The sequence below is a fragment of the Rhamphochromis sp. 'chilingali' genome (assembly GCF_963969265.1).
Source record: "Rhamphochromis sp. 'chilingali' genome assembly, chromosome: 6".
Taxonomy (NCBI): domain Eukaryota; kingdom Metazoa; phylum Chordata; class Actinopteri; order Cichliformes; family Cichlidae; genus Rhamphochromis; species Rhamphochromis sp. 'chilingali'.
This window is the reverse complement of record NC_137933.1, coordinates 43,089,222-43,114,505: the sequence shown is the minus strand read 5'-3', so window position 1 is coordinate 43,114,505 and position 25,284 is coordinate 43,089,222. Positions and strand designations below refer to the sequence as shown.

At 42.2% G+C, this 25,284-nt stretch overlaps 1 protein-coding gene across 1 annotated transcript; it reads left to right on the top strand.

The window, feature by feature from the left end:
- Positions 1 to 4,352: 4,352 nt before the first annotated feature.
- On the top strand, positions 4,353 to 8,096 carry LOC308398245 (uncharacterized protein). Its single transcript, XM_080884773.1, has 4 exons — positions 4,353 to 5,331; positions 5,425 to 5,580; positions 6,940 to 7,029; positions 7,649 to 8,096. The coding sequence occupies exons 1-4, from the start codon at positions 5,164 to 5,166 to the stop codon at positions 7,967 to 7,969; spliced, it is 735 nt and encodes a 244-aa protein (XP_080740899.1). The 5' UTR covers positions 4,353 to 5,163; the 3' UTR covers positions 7,970 to 8,096.
- The last annotated feature ends 17,188 nt before the right edge of the window (positions 8,097 to 25,284 follow it).

Below are 25,284 nucleotides of genomic sequence, written 5' to 3'. Positions count from 1 at the left end.
ATGGACTTCTATTCATTTTACATCAAATTAAAACTTTGGGTGTCAGATAATTATTTATTAAAAGCTAGACATTTTAAATGAGAATAAGAAAGGAAAGTATGTCTTTGTGCTCCCTTTTCCCTGTTAATGCCCTATCGGCCCCCCTGACTAAACTTTGCTAGATCCGCCCCTGCACAGTTACCAGCCATCAGCTACATAGAAAAAGATCCTGGTGTAGAAAGTAATATTAAATAAATTCTAACAACAGCTTATCAAGTTTAAACGTGCTGCTGTTGTTTATCCGCTGGTTTCCTCTTTCTGGTGCAAAGTGGGCAAAAACAAACAAGAGAGATGGACTCACGACAGAAAAGCCGATCAGCTGATCATTGATCAGTTTCATGATTGAAGTAGCAGCAAGAGAGGGAGAGAGAGAAGAGGCAGTCGCTCCATATATCGGTTGTTAAGCTTAAGGTGGGAATGCTTTACAAACATTCAGAGATGGACTTACACACTTGCTTTACTTCTCTCGGGGATAACTTTGTCGAAAATGAAATGCCGGGTTGGTAGCGAAGCTCCAAATGCTCAACCAGACCACCGACAGGTCTCACACGCCACTCTATCACGTGATGCATACACTGAAAAAAATGGTTTTTTGGCCCTGTAATTATTATTTCAATTAGCTATATAAATTTTACAAAAAAAATACAAATTCAGTGCTATTACTTTAAAATAGCAGTTTTTCTTGTAGTGCATTACTTGAGGATTGTTTGTAATTATGTGTCCTCAGTTTTGTATGTAAATTGAATCATTTGATCCAAGTAATATTCACTAAACCAATTCATTGGCTTAATTAGTTGATATTTCCAAGTAAAATGTAATGGAGTGACATCAGTGAATATGGCCACCTTCTCTGCATTCGGAGCATGACGTCAAAGCCCCTCCCCACATTTGAGCGGTCTTTCTTCAGACATACCATGGTCCAGATTTCGACGGTTGGCAGACTTGACGGAAACGGGAAGAAGTAGAACCATGAATGTAAGTTTTAAGCAGAACAAACTTTGTATGTTCCTGTTGGCTCACCTACTTAAGTCCGTTTCTCCGCACTGAAAGAAGCTGCGCTAGCAAATAGTGTATTTTCCTGCTAGACTTGCTGACTAACTTTCCTGGCAGGAGGTATGTCCAGAATTTCCCAAAGCACTTTACAGCTTAGATGGCCACCTAAACAACACACGCCTGCTGCCTTAACTAACGTCTTTGTGAATAAAACGACCACAGTCCAGTTTAAAATAATTGCTGCACAGCTGCCATGAGGTGTATTTTGAAAAATAACAAAACAAAAAACGATATACGCACTCGATTTCACTCAAGTCTTCATATTGACCTGTTTTAAATTTGCCACCGAACTAACCGTAAAAAGATTTTAAAAAAATCAGTGTGCATCCTTGAGTTACTAGAAATTAGTTGAAAAGCATATAGATAACCTTTTTTTTTTTTTTTTTTTTTACAGAACATAGGACCTTCTGACTGCTAGTTTAAACTCCACAAGGTAAGATCAAATTAGTAACGATTAGGTTTAACTTGTCACATAATTTGTCTGTTTAAGGTGCCACAACATGAGATGGATGTGCAAGATATGTAGCTTTGAGTCAGAGAAGAGGTTGGGATTGTTAAAACACTACAGACTAAAGCATGGAAATGGTGGTCGCAGCCAGTCGTTCCCTTGTCTTCACACTGATTGCCCTTGCTCGTTTAAAACATTTAATGCCCTTAAGACCCATTTGTCTCGACACCATGTGAAGATGGTCACACAAAGTGGACCTCTTTCATTTACTTGTCTACTTTGCTGCTCTGTTTTTTTTTTAATTCAGAGAAGCAGTATTTTGAGCATCTTAACAACCACTTAAGGAAGTTTGAAGTAGTTGCATGTGTCTTCAAAAACTGCAACTTCAGTACAAATATTTATTCCACCTTTGCTACACATAGACACAGAAAACACCAGTCACACACCCTTGAGGATTTTAAAACTGAAGTATTAAAAAGCAAACCTAATGAACCCATGTTTGCTCAGGATGAGACCTGTGTGGAAGAGAGCTTAGAGCTTTGGGATGGGGAACCACAGGAGTTGTCTCAAGATATAAAAGAGAAATTTGGCCATCTATTTTTAAAGTTAGAAAGCATGTTCAATGTCCCAAACAAATGCATTGATGAAATAGTAGATGAGCTTCAGTTTATATCCACCTCTGCATCTGGTCCACTTTTAAGAGATGTGGTGGTGTCCACCTTGAAAAGCCATAACTGTGATCTGGATCCAGCCATTATCTCAGATTTAGTGAAAAATATTTGTGAGACACACCCTATAAGTACTGCCTTGGGGACAGGTGGCCCTTTCACTACTTATTACAAGAGAAGAGAATTTATGAAGAAGCATTTTTCAGTTGTTGAACCAGAAGAACACATACTTGATAAAAAAAAAAAGGGCAAAACCTTCCAGTATGTCCCAATATTGCCCTCCTTGGTGCAGGTCCTAAGTAAGTCGTTTCAAGAAAACACATTTGAAGGTGAAAAAAAAACTGAAAATGACTTTAAGTACCAGACATTTCGTGATGGATCTCACTATCAAAACAACAAGTTTTTCTCTGTAGAGGAGAACAGAGTGAGTCTCATCCTGTACGTTGATGACTTTGAGGTATGTAATCCTCTTGGGACATCTCGAAAAAAGCACAAAGTCACAGCTGTCTTTTGGGTGTTGGGAAACATTCCGGTGCAGTTACGTTCCACATTGACATCAATCTACCTTGCAATTCTGTGTAAGGCTGAAGACACCAAGCAGTTTGGATTCCAGCGAGTTTTAGAGCCACTGTTAACAGATATCCAAAGCTTGGAGAAAGATGGTCTTTTTGTTCCAGCGTTAGGGAAAGCCATTAAAGGGACTGTGGTCAGTGTGGTGGCAGATAATTTGGGGGCGCACTCTGTGGCAGGATTTGTCGAAAGCTTTGCAGGGTCATACATCTGCCGGTTTTGTGTTGGGGAGTGATCCAAGTTTCAGTCCAATGAAGTGAGATCTGGGTCTTTTCATCAAAGAACCAAAGATCAACATACACTGCATGTACAGACAGCTGTGTCTAGTCCAGATCACCCTCATTGTTATGGTGTAAAAAAACAGTGTGCATTGTCAGAAAAACTTGAGCATTTTCATGTTACATCTGGTTACCCTCCAGATGTTTTACATGATCTGCTGGAGGGCATTGTTCCAGTGGAACTGGCTTTGGCATTTGATAACTTGATCAAGAAAAAATATTTTTCTCTCATGGAACTGAATGATGCCATTTCCAATTTCCCATACAAGTGGAGTGATAAAACAAATCGCCCTCATCTCATTCCTGCTAACTTTTCGACTCGAAAATCAGTAGGGGGCAACGCACATGAAAATTGGTGCTTATTACGTCTTTTGCCTCTGATTATAGGTTTAAAAGTACCCCAACAAGAGCCTGTATGGCAGATGCTGATGACACTGAAAGACATTGTGGACCTTGTCATGTCTCGAGCCCATACTGAAGAAAGCATTTGCTATCTTGACAGCATCATTTCAGAACACCGAAGCAGATTCCTTGATGTTTTCCCCCAACATAAGCTCATTCCCAAGCACCATTTCCTTGAGCACTATCCTCAGCTCATTCGGGAATTTAGCCCCCTAGCTGCCCTCTGGACAATGAGATTCGAGGCCAAACACAGCTTTTTCAAGAAGGTAGTCAGACACACTGGTTGTTTCAGGAATATTTTGCTGTCTCTTGCAAATAAGCACCAGCTCATGGTTGCATATCATCAATCACATTCTGTCAAACCATCACTTGCAGTCACAAAAACAACAGAGGTCTCTTTAGATGTGCTTAAAGATGATCTAAAAGACCTGGTGAAATGCAGATTCCCTGCTGTTACAGCTGTGCATGTTGCCAATAATGTGTGCAGTTTAGGCACCAACTATGCAGTGGGAATGTTGTTGTGTTGTGGTTCCACTGCAGGACTGCCTGACTTTTCTGAAGTGTTACAGATAATGGTGATTTGTAACAAACTGACTTTTTTCGTGAGACAACAAAGTACATGGTACAATGAACATCTGAGGAGTTATGAGCTGGAGAACACAGGGAGTGTGCAGTTACTTGAGCAAAGAGAGCTTAAAGATTTTTATCCTTTGGCTTCATACACTCTTGCAGGAAGACGCCTGACAACTTTAAAGCACCACATTTGCCTATCCTTTTGAAATGTGAGGAGAGAAGCTTGTGAATAAATGTCTGTATTTCTCATCTGTTGTTGCAGCTTCTTCCTGTTCATATGGCACCCTCAGCGAAACTGCGGATAATTTTTGGGGAGGATGATGTCCACAAACTACTTTTACCTGCAGGCATCCCAAGCACACTTCAGGACCTCAATGATGTTCTTCGAGAGACATTTGATATTACAGGACCATTCACTGTTATGTACCAGGACATGGATTTCGATGGTCAGTTCTTCACTTTGACCTCGATTGAGGAAGTACAAGATAAAGCTAACCTCAAAGTAGTAAAAACTGAACCAGTAATCTTAAGTCTCACTACTGTGGACATGTCAGAAGTTGAATCTCCAGTTCCACTATCTACAGAAGCAAGCTCCTCCTCATCTGTATGCGACACAATCCTGTTGTCCTCCCCAGATGAGAGTGGACCATCCTACAGGTCTAAGCCATGGCCATTTAAGTTTGAAATACCAGACTTCTCTTATGATATAGACCTTGCACTGGAAGCAGGAAAGCAAGCTTGTGAAAATGATGGCACACTTTTGAACAACCCAAGCGTAACTAGTAGCATTCTTGAGAAGCTTGCAGAGACTATATTTGGCTTCACAGCATATCCAACTGGTGTCCAGATTTTAGCTGTTGCTGAAGCCTTGGTAGCAAAATACCCATGCCTCAAAGAGCCAGGGTCTTTTAATGGCCTATATGGTTGGCAACGGAGGATAAAGTATAAAATGGGCAACTACAGGGCAAAGTTAAGAGGTCGCCAATTAGCCATTCCAGAGCTCGAGGTGAACACACTGAAGAGATGATGCTCCAGTGAAGAGGGTTCACTTAAAGGCTTTAAAAGGGCCAAAAAAGCTGAAGTCAACTATCTGCCACCACTGCCATTCGGTGAGACTGAGGAAACCTTAGCGATGGAGAGACTAGATTTGCTGAAGGAAATGAAGAAGAAGAACAATGAGAGGGCAATTAATGAGAAAATGGAGAAGTCTTTCGCTATGAGAAGAAAAGAGGTTGTCAAGGATTGCCCCGCAATCCAAGACCTCTTAGAGAGGTGGCCTTCTCTGTTCTGTGAAAATCAGGTAAATCCAGTTCTTGTTCATGCAGCAACTAAGTGTATATGAGATCTCGTGAGTCATCTTTGATATGATTTTGTGTTTTATCTCTCATTTCAGATCAAAGAGGAGTTTAAGCGAATAACCACAATTCATCTGGAGCGAACGTTTTTGTCCAGATTGGACAGGTACACCACCAAACTCCTGGAGATATTTCGAAGGAAGGGCGGGACTGCAGGGACCAAAATAAAACCAATGTTGGACTCACTGAATAAGGTAAAATTTTAAATTATTTTAATTACATAATCTAATGGAAAAGATGAGGTCATACACACTGAGAATGTATCACTCTTATTTAAAGGACAAGTTTGTTATTTTAAACTTAAAGCTTTGTTTTCAGATTGTTTATGATGAAATCGAACGATTTTGACTGAAATTTGGACACATGCTGCTGGCCCAAGCTTTTTTGGTTTCTGTGGTAGCACACCCCCACCTCCACAATGGCTTCATACAAAGACGTGAAACTCACCGAGTGGTCAGGGGTGTTCACTGATAGGTTCACACACAAATCGTTGCAAAAATGCTTTCCAACAGGTGTTTTACCATTTGTTGTAAAACTGGACCTATTTTTTTTCAAACGCCTTACACCTGTACATTCTTCCGCCGAGAGCTTGAATAATAGAATAGAATATTGGCGGACTAATACCGTACATCACAGCACATCTAATACAAGTCAATGTAGTTGGACAAAAACTACAATAAAAACCAGTTGGAAAGTATCTTTTGCAGCGATTTTTGTGTGAACATATCAGTGAACACTCCTGACCACTCGGTGAGTTTCACGTCTTTGTAAACGACAGTTTTATGCGTTTTAGGAAGGATTGTTCCAGTGCACCTATGAAGCCATTGTGGGGGTGGGGGTGTGCTACCACAGAAACCAAAAAAGCTCGGGCCAGCAGCATGTGTCCAAATTTCAATCAAAATCATTCGATTTCATCATAAACAATCTGAAAACAAAGCTTTAAGTTTAAAATAACAAACTTGTCCTTTATCTGATCAGTGTCTGTGTTGGCTGAAACTGTTCTCCTGATCCTGACACTGTGGCCACAATTAACAATTTATGCACATGATTGTCTCTACAAGTGTATACAAACCTGTCATCTCTCCCTTAATATGCGCTCAAAAGCAGAGAAATTTACAGAATTTTCAAAGTGACCCTCTGAGTGCAGCGAGATCCCTTCCTGCTGCCCATAGACTCCAATACATTTATTTCCCAAAATATTACTCTTGTGTGTGGGAATTCCTGTCCTTGACTGGTTAATATTGTGATAGGAGGTACTGATATGTTGCAAAAAATTCATTTGCATGTCCAGTGATGAGGCAGAAAACTTTCCTCACTGGGCAGAGACAGTTTCTGGACCCACAGATCATGACATGCACTGTACTCTTGTCTTAACACACATTGTTGAGAAATTCATGTTAAGTTGTACACTTCACAACGTTAGAATGTAGCTGCAGGCTTACATTCTCCATGAGTAACTTTCTGTTTACATCTGTATGTGCTGTTACATATATTATGTTACATATGTTATGTTGTGTATTTTCTGCAATAAATTTTCTTTTTGGGTTTAATAGCATCATGTCGATGGCAGAAGGGACATTATCATTCGTTGCTTAGTTGAGTATCTTGGAGAGAGTGGAGAGGAGCTGATCAAAGACCATCAGGTATCTGATGATTATAATGACTGTATTAAAATTGTCTAACCTTATAATCTGGTCTTCACTTGTGATGATATATTGAAGGTCAAAGATTCTCTACACTCGTGATGTTTTTTAAAAAAGACTCAAGATTAATATTTTCAATCAGGCTTTTAACTAATTTCTTAAATCTTTATGCTCTTACCCTTTATTTTTTAAATCATATTTAATCTTTATCTTATCTGCCTTAAACTTTAACTTGCCTTTTGTCTGGTTTTTTTCTGACTTTTTAACGATCACTTATTAACTTTATTTTATGAGCAAAAGAGTATTTAATTTGATTATACCTTTATAACCTATTTTAATGATTTAATGGTTCTGGTCTACCAACAAGCGTGCCGTCCCATGGACAGCTCCAGGCTGGATGGCCCCCAAAAGTGATTTTCTTTGTCTCAGGGTCAGCCTCTGTGAAGCACGTTCTGTAACTTTACGTATGAAAAGTGCCATATGAATATTGTTTGATTTGAGTATACTAAATTGAGTATACCTCTTTTTTTTATTTTTACATTTTATTTTTCTCTTAACCTTTTCTTTTACTTGGAATCTATTCTAGTTATTTCTAATTGTGGTTTGTTTGTTTTTACAGGAGGACGTCAGCCAAGAAGCATTGAAAGAGGACTGCAGTAATCACATGATGAAGATCATCGTAATCCATCCCAATGTGGCACAGGAAAACCAAGATCCTGTGAACGTGTCGGTCATCATTGAGGGGACAGAAATTCTGGAGGACTGCGGAAGTGTGACAAACGCTTGCCTCCTGCTCATGGGTGTCATCTATGCTGTCAACTTAAGTTACCCACTGAAACTGAAATATACATTTGAGGTATTTCAGAAGCTGTTTCTTGAGCTTGACATCCTTAAAATGTCACCAAAGGTCCAGTCTCTCCACAAGAAACTTTTAGCGTGAGTGTTCCAGTGTTATTTGTGCTTTTGTCCAGCACAATTAATTTGTTTGCATTTTGTCTGTTTTCTGACAGTAATTTCAAATGTTCAAAGTTCTTTCTGTCCTGAACGTTCTGAGAATGTCTGCAAAGGTAGTGATTGCAACTGTTAATGGACAGAGTTGATGTATGTGTTCTGAAAGTTGATTAGAAGAAAGGGGACAGTGCACACTGAGTTTTTGAATAGCATGTTTTGTTTTGTTTTTTGTATATGTGTATATGCTCTGTTTTGAAATTTGCAATCAAGAAGTTCTAAGGCCATGTTTTTTGTGGTTATAATGTTATGTAGATATTTTAAATATATCTATGTCATTTCAACTGTGAAATAAAAGTGTCTCTTAAGCTGCAAATATTTTTTTTGGAAAATATTGATTTATTATCTAATAGAATAATAAGAATATTTATTCAATTCGATATTAACTAGTACATTCATAATAAATATTACTTAATAATTACGTAGAATATAACAAAGAAAAGATGAGTAAGAAACACAAAGAAATATCAGCAATGTTCACTTGGGTTTTGTAATTGGATGCAATGGTATTCTGAGTAAAAGTTACAACCTATAGATGAGTATTGCCAGTGCAATTTGCTTGTGTATTTCACATAAAAAATAGATGGTTCTAGTAAGTAAATATTACTTAGAAATAGCCCGAGTAAAGATTACAAGCACTTTCTGTGTGGAAAAAGTTGCCTAGCTTTTTTTAAGTAAATGTCACTCCAATTTTTTTTCAGTGTACTGCTCCGACGTGCTGAGGTTATGAGGCGAGTTACGGCATGTTGGGGTTACAGTGCCGAGTGGGTAAATGCCCACCATCTCCAAACACTCCTAAACATCATATTGATTCATATATAAATCATATATGAATCATATATGTTCTCACCAAGTTTGGCACTCTGACAGCGAATGTACACTAAAATAAGAATCCACTACTTTTGGTCACAAATGTAACTGCACCTACTTAGGAAGTCCTGACCTTAGTTTTGAAATGCAAATGAGGGTTTTGTAAATATTTTCTATGGGTTCAAATTATTGTTGCTTCTATAATATTTGATGGTAAATTTAACCAGCCAGAACACAGCCAATTATGCTGAAGATCAGCAATATTAAATCCATACTGCATATGGGAAAAAACATATGTAGAAAGAAATCGCTAACACTGAATAAGATCACACAGCAAAAGGCTGCTTACACACACACACACACACACACACACACACCCTCTTAGGTGCAGTGAAAATTTTTGGTGTTATTCTGAAGGATTTTTGTTTAATTTCTTGATCCTATAATAAATTCATGTCCTCGTATGGTGACTGTAAAAACAGATTCATGGCTAACACACCCACACAGCCCAGTCATTAGCGACTCTACGGTATGGACAGCAAACCTTCAGGGAGGGGTCGGAGAAGGCCGGACTAACCTGGCCACTAAGCATTGTTCACCCAGAGCAATCGGATGAAAACGCAGTGCAGATGTAATTTGTTTTCAATGGCTGTTTCAAAAGAATAATTGTGGTGACACTGGAAGGTCGATAATATGGATTTTTGTTTTCGAGTGCAGTGTCTGTGTGGTGCTAAGAGAGGGTAGGAAATACAGTGCTGCAGACCCAAATACAATAAAAAATGGATTGTGTGTGTGTGTTTGTAGGGGTATTTGCAGGTCTGGTAACCATCACTGGGACTCAGACATCATTGGAAGGATTACTAAATGTGTCCTATCGGTGAGCATGGGCTGGTGTTCTCCCTTTTTGTTTCCTTCCTATGTTTCAGGGAAAACCATGGCCCTGCCCTGATGGCTCACAGAGCAGAGCAGCCTGAATAAAACTAAAACCTGGCAGAGTAACACCCACAGTTGAATCCTTTGAAATCTCCAAAAGACTGCTTTTATTCATACTATGACTTCAAAAATGTTTTTTTCAGTCAGATGACGATAATAAGAAATGCTTTTAGACTGAAATTGAGAAATTGTTGAAATAAAAAAAGAACAAAAACAGGTGAAGTAACCTATATTTCTCTCATTTGAATTGGTTTCTTGCAGTTATCTGCTCACCCTCAAAGTTATCAGTGGCATAAGTATTACTACACCACTGCACTAAAACATGCACATACTTGTTATACTGCTGTTATTCCATCTTCCTGTCTTCTTTCTCTCACCCCAACCTGTCGCAGCAGATGGCCCTGCCCCTCCCTGAGCCTGGTTCTGCCAGAAGTTTCTTCCTGTTAAAAGGGAGTTTTTCCTTCCCACTGTTGCCAAAGTGCTTGCTCATAGTCGGTCATATGATTGTTGTGTTTTTCTCTGAATGTATTATTGTAGGGTCTACCTTACATTATAAAGCGCCTTGAGGTGACTGCTGTTGTAATTTAGTGCTATATAAATAAAATTGAATTGAATTGAATTTCATCAGGAATTTATTGGACTTTTTATTCATTCTGCAAAAACAGTTTTGTACCTTTAACCATCTGATGCCAGTCTTTACTGCAGACCTAGAATACATAGAAAACACTCCATAGTATTAGTTCTCACAGTATTTCTTTGTCCTCAGTTTAGTTATACAGCATCTTTAACTTATAAAAGGGATAATCTGTTGCCCATTTCTCTATGCCTTCATCATCCTCCACCTTGCTGATCTTCTCCTCAGGCTCATCGTGTTTTGGCCTCTCTGCTTTCAGATAATGGCCACTTTGACCATTTGCCAAATCAGACACTGTTTAGCTGGGAGATAGAGTCGAGGTAATTCTAATTCGTCAGAGGAGGTGGAGGGTGGCGTGGACACGGCCGGGTTCATTGGAGGGGTGGGATTGTATGACATTAAATGAGTGAAGGCAGATTTAGCACGCTGGTGCTGGGTGGAGAGGGACATACAGTGGAAGCACATTATTTGTCTGTAGTCCGAGCCCTTGCTGACACTCTCTCTCTCTGCACTATTCCCTTGCCGCGGGTGGTCACCAGAGACCAGACTGTGGCTGATTTATTCCTCCGCTCTGCTGTCCTCTGCCTGACTGCCTCTGCAATGGAGAAATTTCCTCTCTCTCTCTCCTCAGCAGTGATGCTAAAGCAGGGAAAGCAGGCGAATGAGATGGAGGGCTAACATTAGAACGTCTCCCTCCCTAATACACTCTCCTTCTACTCCCTGTTTTCCACCCTGGAGGTTTCTTCTCACCAACCATGTCACTCTCAAAGGGCATCTGTATGTGATGGATATAAGAACATGTACACATTGTACAACCTTGTGCTTAATTAAAAATATTAAGTGGACTAAACTCAGGTTTTCTAATTGAACTCAAATGAACTGTGTTTTTCAGCTTTTTGAACAAGCTGATACAAACTAAGTAAGCTGGATAGTGTGGCATCGTCCCCACATGCTGTGTGTATTTCTCTCTGAGATCTCCGGGATAGTTTCCTGCTTTCTCAGTGTTTTGTTTTCAGTTCCCACTTTCTAGTTTTCTGTTTTGCAAGTATTTTCTTGTGTAAGTTTTTCCACTGCAATAAAGCAGCCTCCTTGCGTTTATTCCTCCTTCTGAGTGTCCTGCATTCTGGGTCCTACATCCTGCCTGCCACAACCGTTTCATGAAAAAAACAACGCAACCATACAATGGACCCAGCAGCACTTGCTCCCTCAGAACTCCGGCAGGATATCATTCACTCCATGGACCAGCTACGTAACCAGCGGCTGGATTTTCCTGAGGAGTATTGTCGCACTGTACCTAACCGGCTATAGCAATTAGTTTTTGGTCTCCCGTGGCTATACTGAATTCTCTTCACCTGCTAATAAAAGACTTTCTTCTCTATCACTGCCTATTGCAAAATGGGAAGCGGATTTATCAGTTAACTTAGACCAAAACTTCTGGTCTCAGATTTGCTTAAAAACCTTTCATTTAATTAGAAATCCCAGTCTTCAATTAATTCAATACAAAATACTACATAGAGTGCACTATACAGGTCATCAGATGTTCAAGATGGGCTTTACCTCTACCAACAACTGCTCACACTGCCAAACCAATACACCGCACAATTATATCCATGCTCTCTGGTTCTGTCCACCAGTTCAGAAGTTTTGGCGCGAGATATGTGAAGACTTATCGAAGTGTCTGAAATGTAACATTCCAACTTCCCCCTTAGTGTGTTTGTTGGGCAGCTTAGATAATGTCACTTCAGAAAAGAATATAGCCCATATGGTTTTCACTGCCCTATGCATAGCCAAGAAAACAGTCCTCATGAACTGGAAAAATAAAAACAATCTTAATTCTAACCAATATAGAAATTATCTATTAGATTACATTAGTCGTGATACAGCCTCTGCCACCACATCAGATCAATTGCTCTGGGCTCCTTTGATCAGCTCCATCACCTAGTGGGGGTGGGGGGGGGGTCATAGTTTGGTCCCACCTTCGCTGTTGTGATTGGTGTGGGGGTAGGGACAGGCTTAGGGCGTCGGGGGGTTCCCCAGGAGCATCTTCCTTGGGGGGCTCAACCCGGGGTAGCGGTCATGGCCTGTTAAGGGCTCTGTTGGCTCTCAGGTGACGGTTTCCTCGTGGCTGCGTGCAGCGGGGCTAGGGGAGGGTCTGTGCTGACGGACGTGGGTTACTGACCTGGTAGACTGGCTGCCCCTGGGTGGGTCCGGGACGGGCGTTAGGTTCTGGGGGCGCTCCGTCTCTGGGCTGGGGCCCTTGCTGGGCCTCGGGGGCTTGGGTCCTGGTTGGTGTGTTGCTGGGGTTGTGGGCGGGTGGGTGTATGGGGGCCCAGCCCTGGCGCAGGGTGCCGCCAGTGCATCAAGCCATCTGGGGGGGTCTTCAACTGGTGGGGGAGGCTGTCACATCTTGCAGGCGGTCTCCTCTCTTCAGGAACTCTCTCTGCAGGAGGGGGAGATACAGGAGAGGTGGAGGAAGATCTCAGCCTGGGCGTCTATTGTCTTGTGTAGTCTGGAACATGAGTGGATGACGGGGTGGGTGCAGTTTTCTCTGTGGTGGGGTCGGGTGGGCTGTCCCGGGCTCGGTGGGGCCGGGCGGCGCTGCTGGGGTAAAGGTGTGTCACCTGGGTGCAGGGGAGGCATCCCCCCCTCTGTCCCTTGGGGGTGGGCACGCTACACGGAATCCAAAAGACCATCAGGGTGTACACCTCACCCCTGGTGTCATTGCCCACCTCTCAATCTCAATTTTAAACACACGTAGACATTGAGGGAAATCAGGAGGGGCTATGCGCTTACCTGCTGCTCTCTGGCACGTAGCTCCATGCCCTCCTGGGTTTTAAATGCACCTTAGAACACACATGCATCAACACTACATGTGAGCCACGGAGGGAGGTTTGGAGTCTTCACACACCCCCGTTCTCTGTTGCCTGTTGGAGCGGGGGGCCAGGAGGAGGAGTTGGCCGTCCGACTGGGGTCTGGAATGTGGGTGAGTGTTGAGTAATTGCATATGAGAGCATGAGGGTGGGAATGGATGTCTGTATCTGTGTGTGCCTGTTTGTCTGTGTCTATATGTCAGGTCGGGTATCAGACGTCACCTCTCTGGGGACATCTCAGGTCCTCCAAGGTTTGGAGGTCTATCTCCCCCCACCACTTCCCCTGCCAGTGGCAGACGCCCTCAGACATCGGTGCGTTGGTGGTTCTTTGTGCCCTCGGCCTCTCGGCCTGAGGCTCGGTCACTCTGGCACAGCTGGCTGCCGGCGGAGCTCACGAGCACGTCACTGCAACCCCCCCCGGCTTCTGCTCCGCGGCTGCTGAGTGACCCCTCAACTGGGACTCTGCTCTTTCTGGGATAGTGGCGCGGCTGCCCCTCTGTTGGTATTCCTTGGTCTCTTGTGTTCTAAGGGCCTCTGGATGTCTGGAGTTGTGATCTGCTTCATGCCGTGGAGGATGGGGCTGTGGCCCCCCCACACCCTCTAGCAGATCATTACATGAAGGAACCTTTTAATACAAGCGCGCTCATGCTCACAGGTGTACACACGGGTGCTCACACACACAAAGTACACCCTTTTTGGCTCCTACCTCAAAGCACACTGTGCGCTGTCGATCTTACGTGCTGCACAATAATGTTTAATATTTAGTATTTACTGTTATATTCCCATATATCATCATGATGTTGTTTATTATGTTGCTCTATTTTTTCTTCTGCTTGTTTTTTCTTTTTTCTTTCTCAACAGATTATCCAGGTGATTGATATTTGAATTTTTTGTCTGCTTATTTTGTTGTTTTTTGTTTTTTGCCCTTTATCCCCGTCCCTCTTCCCCGCTGTTTTTCTTTCCCTCTTTCTTTCTCCCTTTTCTTTTCCCCAGTCAAATCTGTCCCGTATTTAGCAAGTGAAAATGAAATAAAATAAACAATAAAAAAAAGGTGAATCAAATAGACCATTACGGCGGGGCTGGGATGGTCCATTTGGTAAAGTAAATCCGTTGGGCATCTTTCTTCGCCTTTAGACAACAATTCTGATGGCAAAAGAGCCAAACGGGACAGGCTAAAAAAAAAGAAAAAGAAAAAAAAAAGGACTTTCTTCTCAATTAATTGCACCTTCATCTCCAACTCCACCCACGCACCTGCCCGGCCTGCCAGAAGATTCGCTGCCCGACCAGGCAGAGGACTCTCAGCATAAGTCACCGGACATAACGCCACCAGAAATGTCAGCGCCTCCCTTTTCCCAGAGAAAGCGGCGTTCACGCCACTGTCAGCCTTCGCTCACCGAGCAAGCTCCAGTGGTTAGTGACAGTGACTGTTTTCGAGATCAGACGAGATCGGGCGTGTTCATGGTGGTGTGGCAGTAAGCTTCACTCTATACCCGGGGTATAGAGTATGTTTGGGGAGTGTGATTGTGTGTACATGTCAATTTATGTCAATCCTTACGTTGGGTGAGTGCTGAGTGTTTGTATATGTGTGCATGAGGGTAGGAATGCATGTTTGTGTCTGTGTGTGCCTGTTTGTCTGTGTCTATATGTCAGGTTGGGTCTTAGACTCCACCTCTCTGGGAACTCCCAGGCCCTCCAAAGTGTGGAGGCCTATCTCCCGTCACCACACCCCCTGCCGGTGACTGATGCCCTCAGGGGTCGGTGCATTGGTGGTTCTTGGTGTCCGGGGCTGGGCGCTCAGGTATGTACCAGCTCACTCCCGGTGGCTACTTGGCGGGGCCTGGCGCCTGTTGCTCAGTCAGGCCTCCTCTGGGGTGCGGGGACCCTCAGGCCTCCGGCCTCTGGGCCTGTGGCTCGGTTCACTCTGGCACAGCTGGCTGCCGGCAGAGCCGGCGGGCATGCCGGTGCAGCCCCCTCTAGCTTCTGCTCGGTGGCTACTGGGGATCCTCAGCCCTTCCCATGAAGGTGGCACGGATGCCCCTTCGGTGGTCCTCATTGGGCTCTCGCACTCTGGGGCCTCTGGATGTCTGGGGCCTGGATCTCCTCCATGCCTGCTTCATGCCCTGGGGGACAGGGCTATGGCTCTCTACATCCTCTTGCAGACCATTACATGTGGGAACCATTTGAATACAAGCGCGCTGATCCACACAGTTGTGCACACGCGTGTTCACTGTTTGTAGACTTAAATTACACCTTTCTTGGCTGCTACTTCAAAGCACATTGTGCGCTTTCTGTCTTAGGGCTGCTCAATTAATCGAATTTTAATCACGATTACGATCTGGGCTTTCAACGATCATTAAAAGTGACTGAGCCGATTATTAGCCCCTCTCTCGTGCTTTACTCTCGCGCTGCTCCGTGTGGCAAATCGAGCGCACCTCTCGTTTCGAACACGCGTCACAACAATTAAGAGGACCCGAGGGAAGCTCGGAAAGCTAAGCAGAAGTTATTTGGAGAGGAGAGTGACTGCCGTTGGTTGAAAAGAGAGGTAAAAAAAACTTCAGTGGTGTGGAAACATTATGGGTTGGTGGAGTCAGACGTGGATCAAGTAGACATAGTGTGTAAACTTTGCTACAGTGTCGTAGCTGCACCACAGAGCAACACTACAAAGTTCACTAAACATAGATGTTTACATTTTTCATTTATGGTAAATGGTAAATGGCCTGTATTTGTATAGTGCTTTACTAGTCCCTAAGGACCCCAAAGCGCTTTAAACATTCAGTCATCCACCCATTCACACCCCTGTGATGGCAAGCTACATTGTAGCCACAGCCACCCTGGGGCGCACTGACAGAGGCGAGGCTGCCGGACACTGGCGCCACCGGGCCCTCTGACCACCACCAGTAGGCAACGGGTGAAGTGTCTTGCCCAAGGACACAACGATCGAGACTGTCCAAGCCGGGGCTCGAACCGGCAACCTTCCGATTACAAGGCAAACTCCCAACTCTTGAGCCACGATCTCCCACGAAATTTATTTCTTATATTGCAAACATTTGCACTGTTATCAGTATTTGCACACTATTTTATATTATTTTTTAAAGTCATTATTCAATACATTGTTATTGTTAACCCTTTAAAGCCGGTCAGAGCAGCACGCTCCGTTTTGCGTAACTATTTTTAAATCCCTGTGGAACCTGAACCGTGTAAGCTAGCGCAATAATTTTACATCTTATGCCATCAGCTTGTCCTCAGTCACGGTTTCCTTCCACATATAGCTTTGCAAAAATAAAAAAGCACTAGCAGGAACAAAAACATAATATTCCAGAAACACACTTTGCCGATCCGATCAGCTGTTCGTAACACTTCCCACATTGAAACAGACGTCAGCGCGAACTATCGCATGTCCGCCATTTCCTGCCAGAAACCGGAAGTGACGTCATCTTCGCGGAAAATGTAGTTTTTTACTTGTAGGCCTTAAAAACCTATACTGGTGTTTTTATAAGTCATGTTTGACTTTTCTGAATAGTTTCTGGGATGCTTAGAACTCATATTGCACTGCTGGAAATAGTTTATTTTGATGCACCTGCTGTTTTCTTTGCAAATTTGAATCATAGGATTGTTATTTTGTTTTTCCTGCACTATATAAAAATTGCTTTATCTCCAAAATAAAACTATGAAGACACTCAAAATAAATTTCCTGTTGTTGTAAACTATTTTTTGCATTTCAATTTTTGAGGGATAAACCTCTTAAATTTCTCCAAGTAGAAATATATGTAAAAAAACAAAAACAAAAATGATTTTCAATTTTTTTGTAGTTTATTGCACTTTTTTGCAATTGATGTAGTTACTATGGACTTAATGCATACACATTATTAAAATATGGGCTATAACAGTTGTATTGATGTATAGCAACTTGAAATGCTCCCAATGGAACTACAACATGTAAAAAATAATATAAGCTCTGGCGGACTTGGTTCTATAGTAGGTTGTAAGGATTAAATAAATATCGTCAAATAATCGAGATCTCAATTTCAGTGAAAATAATCGTGATTATCATTTTTGCCATAATCGAGCAGCCCTAGTCTGTCTTGCGTGCTGCACAACAACATTGAATATTTAGTATTTACTGCTGTTTACACTTAGCAAGATTAATGCGATGGTGTTGTGTTTAGTATGTTGCTTTGGTTATTATTGCTTGTTTTCTATTCTTTCTCTCTTAACAGGTGGTCCAGGAGATTTTATTTTATATTATTTTATTTTATTTTTTCCCCCTTTCTCACTGTCCCTCTCCCCTTCTGTTTTTCTTTTCCTTCCTCTTTCTTTCTCCCTTTTCTATCCCTCACTCATGTCTGTCCCGTCTGTAACAACTGAAAATAAAATAAAATAAATAATAAAAACAAAGGTCGATCAAATGGACCAATACGGCAATGCCACGATGATCCATTTGGCAAAATAAATCCATTGGGTATCCTTGTTGGTCTTCAGACAACAATTCTGACGGCTAAAGAACCAAATTGGGAAAGGCAAAAAAAAAAAAGAAAAAAGAAAGCATTTCCAATGCTTTTTACAAAGCATTGGAAATAATTATCGTTCCACCCAGCTTTTCCACACCACAGCAAGAGCAGCCACATCAGAGCTGTTCCACATTGCCATCAGCTTCCCCTGCCGCTATAACTCCCTCTCCTAGGAGGAAGCAATGTCTGTGCCACCAGCAGTGGCGTTAATGTGAGCAGTGAAGGATTCCACTTCTTGTGTTTTGACTTTGACCCAGGTGTTGTCTACATATCTGTACCAGTGTCTAGGTACTCTCCCTTTAAAAGAGCCAAGAGCCTTTCTTTCCACTTCCTCCATGTAAAGGTTGATCAGATTTCCACACTGTTAGACCTCTGCCTTACCACTACATGTTTCAAACACAACGAGGGTTTCTACAGACAAAAACATGGCACTAAACTCATGAGGTATGTAGATGGGTCTGAATTTCACAGTCAAATATTCCAAATTCAGGGAACAGTGGCTGTCTACAGTCCTTGTGTTTTTTTGCACCAGCTGTCAGTAATGTAGATGCATAAACTCTCTTCTTTGTTCTTACCGGAGTGCCCATTCCTGTCATGATGGTGGACCGTGCCACATACTAACTCAATAGCCGAGTCCAGAATTTAAGTCTCTGTGAGTAGTATAATGCTACTGTCCCGTATAAACTAGTTGACTGCAGTCTGTAGTATCAGTTTGTCAATTCAATGATTACATTTACTTTAGGTGTGTTTTTGTTTGTTTTTTAACATGTCTCTTTAGACCTAAACTGAAGGTGGTAGTGCCAAACCAAATACCAGACATAGATGGGACCTCTCCAGATGCAATTTGTGTCACAATCTGCAACGGCAGATCACGTGGACATAGGTGGAGGACCCAAATGCAGACACCTGAGATATGATTGAGGTGGAAAAGAAAGCAAGCTGTTTATTGCAAACTGATAATCGACATACCAAACAAAAGGCAGGAAAGAAACTTACTAAGTCTAAACTGGGAAAAATAAAGAATAAACTAAATACATGAACCTTAGAAACAACGAACATGGGAACATGAGGACCTGGAAACTTGGAGGCTTGGAAACATGGCGTGAACACAACAGATGACCTAAGAAAGAATGAATAACAACAGACCACATAAATACACACAAGGGGAATGAAGTAAGTGGAAACATACGGGGAACAGCTGATACAAATTAATATGACACCACAGGGGAAGCAAAACTAAACACACAAAATATGGAACACAAGACTGTCAAAATAAAACAGTAAACACACAGATGCAGACCTAAGATGACAATTTGTTCATCTATAAGGCGGCGTGGAACCAAACAAGCAGTTTTGAAGAGCTAATCCTTCCACTGTTTCACTAAGACAAGTTTCTCAGGTATGAGGAAAGTAGCCCTGTGCATGTTTGGCTCCACACACAAAAGTAAGGCAGTTTTTTTCACAGTAAACATAATCAAAACTAAATATCGTTCTCAACTCATCAGTGAGCACCTCCACATAAGTATGGGGATGACCCTGACTCCATTAAAGGTTTAAAATACTGTAAAGACAAGCTAGAGCTCAATTCACTCACTGAGCAAAAAAGTAGGGGAGATCATTAAATATGGAGAGAAATTTACCTCAAAAGTGTTGAAAATGTGTACAATATGATTCACAATGTGTATGATATGATGCACGTGGATATGATCCCACGTTCCAGTTCTGGTTGAGTGAACGCTGAAGCGACTTGCTGCCGCTACTTGCTGCCGCTACTCACCGCTAACCCTGTCGTTACTTTTATCGCCATTCCTGCTCTTTACTCCTGCTTGTTCCTTGTTACCTGCTACTTGCACCCTTGCTTTTTCTACTCTTTGCTCCTGTTATGGCTACTCACCGCTATCCTCTCCCGGGGTCCTGGTTCCTGGCATCCTGCTGGTCCCTCCCACGGATTCCTGTCCTATTCCTGTCTTTACGGCCCATCGGTGTCTCTGCTCATGTTCATGATGTGGCCTCCTGTCTGTGTGGTCCTGGAACCTTGTGTCATTGATCCTTCATCCCAGTACTGGACTCCATCAATACACAGCTGATGAGCTCCTTTGACTCCGCTCCACCACCGGCTGTTTTTCGCCTCCATGCGGATATTGTTGTTCTCCCTTGCCAAAAGTACATCCATTGGGGTTCCTGCCGGAATTTTCATCAAGATAGTTCTAAGCAAATGCAGTCTCTCTGGTCCACCTGTCGCCGCTCTCCACAGAATCCTGGCAGGGCTGTTGACCACAATATTTGGCTAACCTGACCAGGTCACCTAGCACTCTCACACAGTCTGACAGTACCTGCGTCAACTTCCGCCAGCTTAACATCCGTTCACTCACGAACAAGGGACATCTCGTCCAGGATCTCCTCACAGACCGTAAGGTTAACTTTTTCTGTTTGACTGAGACGTGGCAACAGCCCAACGACTTCTCAACAGCACTTCCGGGATGATGGCGCCTGTGTTTGGCTTCGCCGCTGCCGGGTGCAGTTTGTCACGATCTATCCTCGTGTTTTTTTTCTCTACTCTGCTGTTTTTTATTTGTATCAATGATGTTCTGGCTGCCTTGGTTTATGATCGTTTGACGCTGTTATCAATCCGATCTTCAATGATGGCCCAAGATGTTTCATCTTCCTCCTCCTTTGGCACTTTCCATTCTCCGCACTTTTCCCCGCACTCCTTTGGCACTTTCCATCTGTGGATCCATGGCTGGATCCTCGGCCAGCGTTCTCAGCGTTCCCCGTAGATCACGGAGAAGAAGAGGAAGGAGATCAGGTCCCCATCAGCATCTGCACTGTCAGTTCCCACGCCAGTTCGGCCTGTTGTTTTAGAAAGATTTTTACCTGTTTCACTATCCGAGCTGGGAAAAATAGTTAGTGCAACAAAAGTATCCTCTTGTTCACTCGACATTTTACCCGCATCGTTATTCAAAAAGGTCTTTTACTCTATTGGTCCCTGTATGCTCACTATAATTAACACCTCTTTGGGATCTGGCAAAGTCCCTGCTTATTTTAAAACTGCTGTTATATACCCCCTGTTAAAAAAGCCTATGCTGGACCCATCTCTCACTAGCAACTACAGACCGATCTCAAAAATACCGTTAATTGCTAAGATTTTAGAGAAGATTGTGGCTAAGCAGCTTACAGCAGTTTTAGACAAATATAATATCTTTGATAAATTTCAGTCTGGCTTTCGTAAAGCTCATTCTACTGAAACAGCCCTTCTTAGAGTTTCCAATGACATTCTGATGCAAAACGATGCAGGTAATGTTCTGTTCTCTTAATGTTGGATCTCACGTCGGCCTTTGACACCGTTGACCATTATATTTTGCTTGATAGGCTGAAATACTGGGTCGGTGTATCTGGGTCTGCCTTAGAGTGGTTCTCCTCGTATCTTTGTGAACGATACTCTTCTGTGGCAGTTTCTAAGTACAGGTCATCTTCTACGTCCCTGTCCTTTGGTGTGCCACAAGGCTCTGTGCTGGGGCCATTATTGTTTTTAATTTATTTACTTCCTCTCCAGCATATTTTGAGCCCTTTTGAGGATATTTGTTACCACTGCTACGCAGACGACATCCAACTATATATATCTTTTAAACCTGAAGATGCTTCTAAGCTGCGGATTTTAAATGTGTGTTTGGAAACCATCAAAGGTTGGATGGCCGACAATTTCCTCCAACTAAATGAAAATAAAACTGAAGTCCTTTTATGTGCTCCAGACAGACATGTACCCAGCATAATGAATGCTCTTGGTCCCCTTTCATTTGTGAAACCATCTATCAGGAACCTAGGGATAACCTTCGATCCTGCTCTTACATTGGATATTCACGTCAAATCTCTGGTTCGGTCTTGCTTCTATCATTTAAGAAATATTTCTAAATTGAGCCCCATAATATCTCATACTGAACTGGAGATTGTTATTCATGCTTTTATTTCATCACGACTGGACTATTGCAATTCACTGTTCACATGTCTAAACAAAAGTTCCCTGGAGCGTCTGCAGACTGTCCAAAATGCTGCAGCAAGGCTTCTGACGAAAACATTGAAATACTCACATATAACACCGTTGCTTATACAGTTACACTGGCTCCCTGTCGAATTCAGAGTCCACTTTAAGATTCTGTTTCTGACATTTAAGGCTCTTCAAGAACAAGCACCATCATACATCATTGAACTTTTACAGCCCTATGCCCCTAGTAGGTCTCTGAGGTCTTGTGTTCAGGGATTACTTGTTATTCAGTATACGAGACTGAAAACTAGGGGTGATCGAGCTTTTGCTACTGTGGCCACCAGACTGTGGAATTCTCTTCCTCAGAACTTAAGATCTGCTGATTCACTGATTACTTTTAAAAAACAGCTAAAAACACATCTTTTTAAAATTGCATCTTGTTAACTTTTGACTGTACTTTGTCTTTTTAATCTGTTCCTATATCTTGTAAAGCACTTTGTGATCTTTTATCTAGAAATGTGCTATATAAATAAAATTTTACTTACTTACTTACTTACTTCTCATAGCTCAATTACTCCACCCCCCTTGGGGTTTGTTTACACCTGCCAACCTTGTGAGTCCAGCCATGGTGGAGGTCTCGCGGTAATCTATCGCGAGAACTGGAAAGTCTGTCTATTCCTACCTCCTTTGAATCGGTTGTCTGTCAACTCTCAGGTTCTACTCCAACTGTCATAGCTGTCATCTACCGTCCCCCAACATCTAATTCTGTTTTTATAAGTGACTTTGCTTATAAAAGGTTATGTGTTGCTAAACAACACATAACCTTTCCTACTCACACCAAAGGCCATACTTTGGACCTAGTTTGCTGTTCCGGACTTACTCCTTCCAAATGCACAGCGGACGAACTACCATTCTCTGATCATCTGTTTCTCTTCTTTGATGTCCAAATGACTTTTTACATAATCAAGAACCCTTGCATTTCTTTTTGGAATATCAAGAAAATAAATCTTGATATCCTTTCTTCTGCTTTTTCTAGCTGTTTGTCTCTTAATAACCTGTCATTCAAGATGATTTGGTCTCTTATTATAATCACAGTCTTGGTAGTATTTTGAGTTCTCTTGCTCCACTAAAAACCAGACCTGTAGCCTTTTCTCAGACTGCGCCCTGGTACACACCTGAACTCCAACTTTTGAAAGCAAAAGGCAGATGACTTGAACGTCGCTACAAGAAAACTGGCCTTACTGTTCATAAGGAAATGTTTTACCCTTTAAAGCCAGTCAGAGCGGCAACGCTCCGTTTTGCGTAACTATTTTTAAGTCCCTTTAGAACCAGAACCACGTAAACTAGCGCAATCATTTTTTTTGCATCTCATGCCATCAGCTTGTGCTAGGTCACGGTTTCCTTCCACATATAGCAAAAATTGCATAAAAAAACGCTTGCAGGAACAAAAACATAATATTCCAGAAACACACTTTGCCGATCCAATTAGCTGTTCGTAACAATTCCTACATTGAAATAGACGTCAGCGCGAACGATTGCATGTCCGCCATTACTTGCCCGAAACTGGAAGTGACATCATTTTCGCGGAAAATGTAGTTTTTTACTTGTAGGCCTTAAAAGCCTATACTGGTGTTTTTAAAATCAGGTTTGAATTATGCTTTTCTGAATAGTTTCTGGGATGATTCTTTTAAAAAACAGTTAAAAACCCATCTTTTTAAACTTGCCTTTGGTTGATGTTGTTTTATGTTATGTTTTATGTTCTAGCTTCTGTGAAGCACTTTGTGATTTTATCTTGAAAGGTGCTATATAAATAAAATTTTACTTTACTACACCAGCAACCATGGTCAAATGTCTTCCAGGGGCCACAGCAGGCGACATTGAGGGAAATTTAAAACTTTAAAAAGGGTAAACGTAAATTCAGTAAAATTATAATTCACGTCAGCAGTAATGACACCTGGTTATGTCAAGCAGAGGTCACTAAAATCAGTATTGGCTAAAACTAATGTGTAACCTTGCCAAAACAATGTGGGACTCTAGTTTTCTCTGGTCCCCTTCCCAATCGGACCAGGAGTGACATGTTTAGCCAATGCTCTCCTTAAATTGCTGGCTGTCTTGTGTTTTGGTATTATGGTCTATGGCCTTTGTTTTGATTATTGTAGTGACTATTATTACCCTTGGTTCGGTTTTGGCTGTTACGGTTTTAGTTCTTAGGTTTTGCTATATGGCTTCCCTGTGTTCCTTGTTGTGTACACTCTGTGCCTTTCTGTCCCTCATTTCAGGTCTGTATGTTCTGTGTCCCCAGTATCTGTTAAGTTTACGTGCCAAGAGTTCAGTCGGTGCGTTTCCTGTTTTACTTTGAAGGTCCGTGTCTTATGTCATTGTTTCTAGTTTTGTTTCCCTTGTCTCGTCTTGTCTAATTACTCCCGGCTGCGCTCTCCTTCTGTGTCCTATTCCCTCATTTTCCCTCAGTGTATTTAAGCCCTGTTTTTCTCTTTGTCAGGGGCCGATCGTGGCTCAAGAGTTGGCAGTTTGTCTTGTAATCGGAAGGTTGCTGGTTCAAGCCCCGGCGCCGACAGTCTCCGTCATTGTGTCCTTGGAGAAGACACTTCGCCCGTTACCTACCAACTGTGTGCTCTGCCTGCCTAGTTTCCGTATCCTCAAGTTTAGTTGAGTTCTCTTAGTGTCCAGCAATAAAGCTGCCATTTTGAGTTGCCTCTGCATTTGAGTCTGCATTTTGGGTCCTTTCCTGCCTGTCTGCACACAGACCATAACAAAATGTAAATTTAGTAAAATTATACTTCACGTCGGCAGTAATGACACCCAGTTACGTCAATCATAGGTCATTAAAATCAATATTGGTTAAAACTGGTGTGTAACTTTTCCAAAACAATGTGGGACTCTGTAGTTTTCTCTGGTCCCCTCCCCAATCAGACCGGAAGTGACATGTTCTCCTTAAATTGCTGGCTGTCTGAGTGGTGTCCAAAGAAGGATGTGGGCTTCATAGATAATTGGAAAACTTTCTGGAGGAAACTGGTCTTGGTAGGAGAGACAGCATCCATCCCACTTTGGATGGAGCAGCTCTCATTTCTAGAAAGGGTTAGGGTTAGGGACAAATGGACCAATTTAGTAAAGCTTACAAAAACATGACTATCCAGAGTTGGGACCAGGACGCAGAGTTGCAGTCTTACCTCTCTGTAGCTTCTCTCCTCCTGTTACTCCCCCAAAACCCCATCTCCATAAAGACTGTGTCAGCTCCCAAACAGATAAAAAACAAATTAAAAACCAGCAAAAACGACTTAAACATAAAAAAAATCACGAAGAAAGAACAATACAGTATCCACATCTGAACCAAAGAGTAAAACAGTGAAATGTGGATTAATAAATATTAGGTCTCCTCCAAGTCTCTATTAGTACATGACTTAATAATTGATCAACAAATTGATTTACTCTGCCTTACAGAAACCTGGTTGCAGCAGGATGATTATGTTAGTTTATATGAATCAACACCCCCGA

Coding starts and splice junctions, on each gene's coding strand:
- LOC308398245 (XM_080884773.1), top strand. CDS start 5,164: ATGGAGAGACTAGATTTGCTGAAGGAAATGAAGAAGAAGAACAATGAG. Junction 5,332..5,424: donor CTCTGTTCTGTGAAAATCAG/GTAAATCCAGTT, acceptor CTCTCATTTCAG/ATCAAAGAGGAGTTTAAGCG. Junction 5,581..6,939: donor TGTTGGACTCACTGAATAAG/GTAAAATTTTAA, acceptor TGGGTTTAATAG/CATCATGTCGATGGCAGAAG.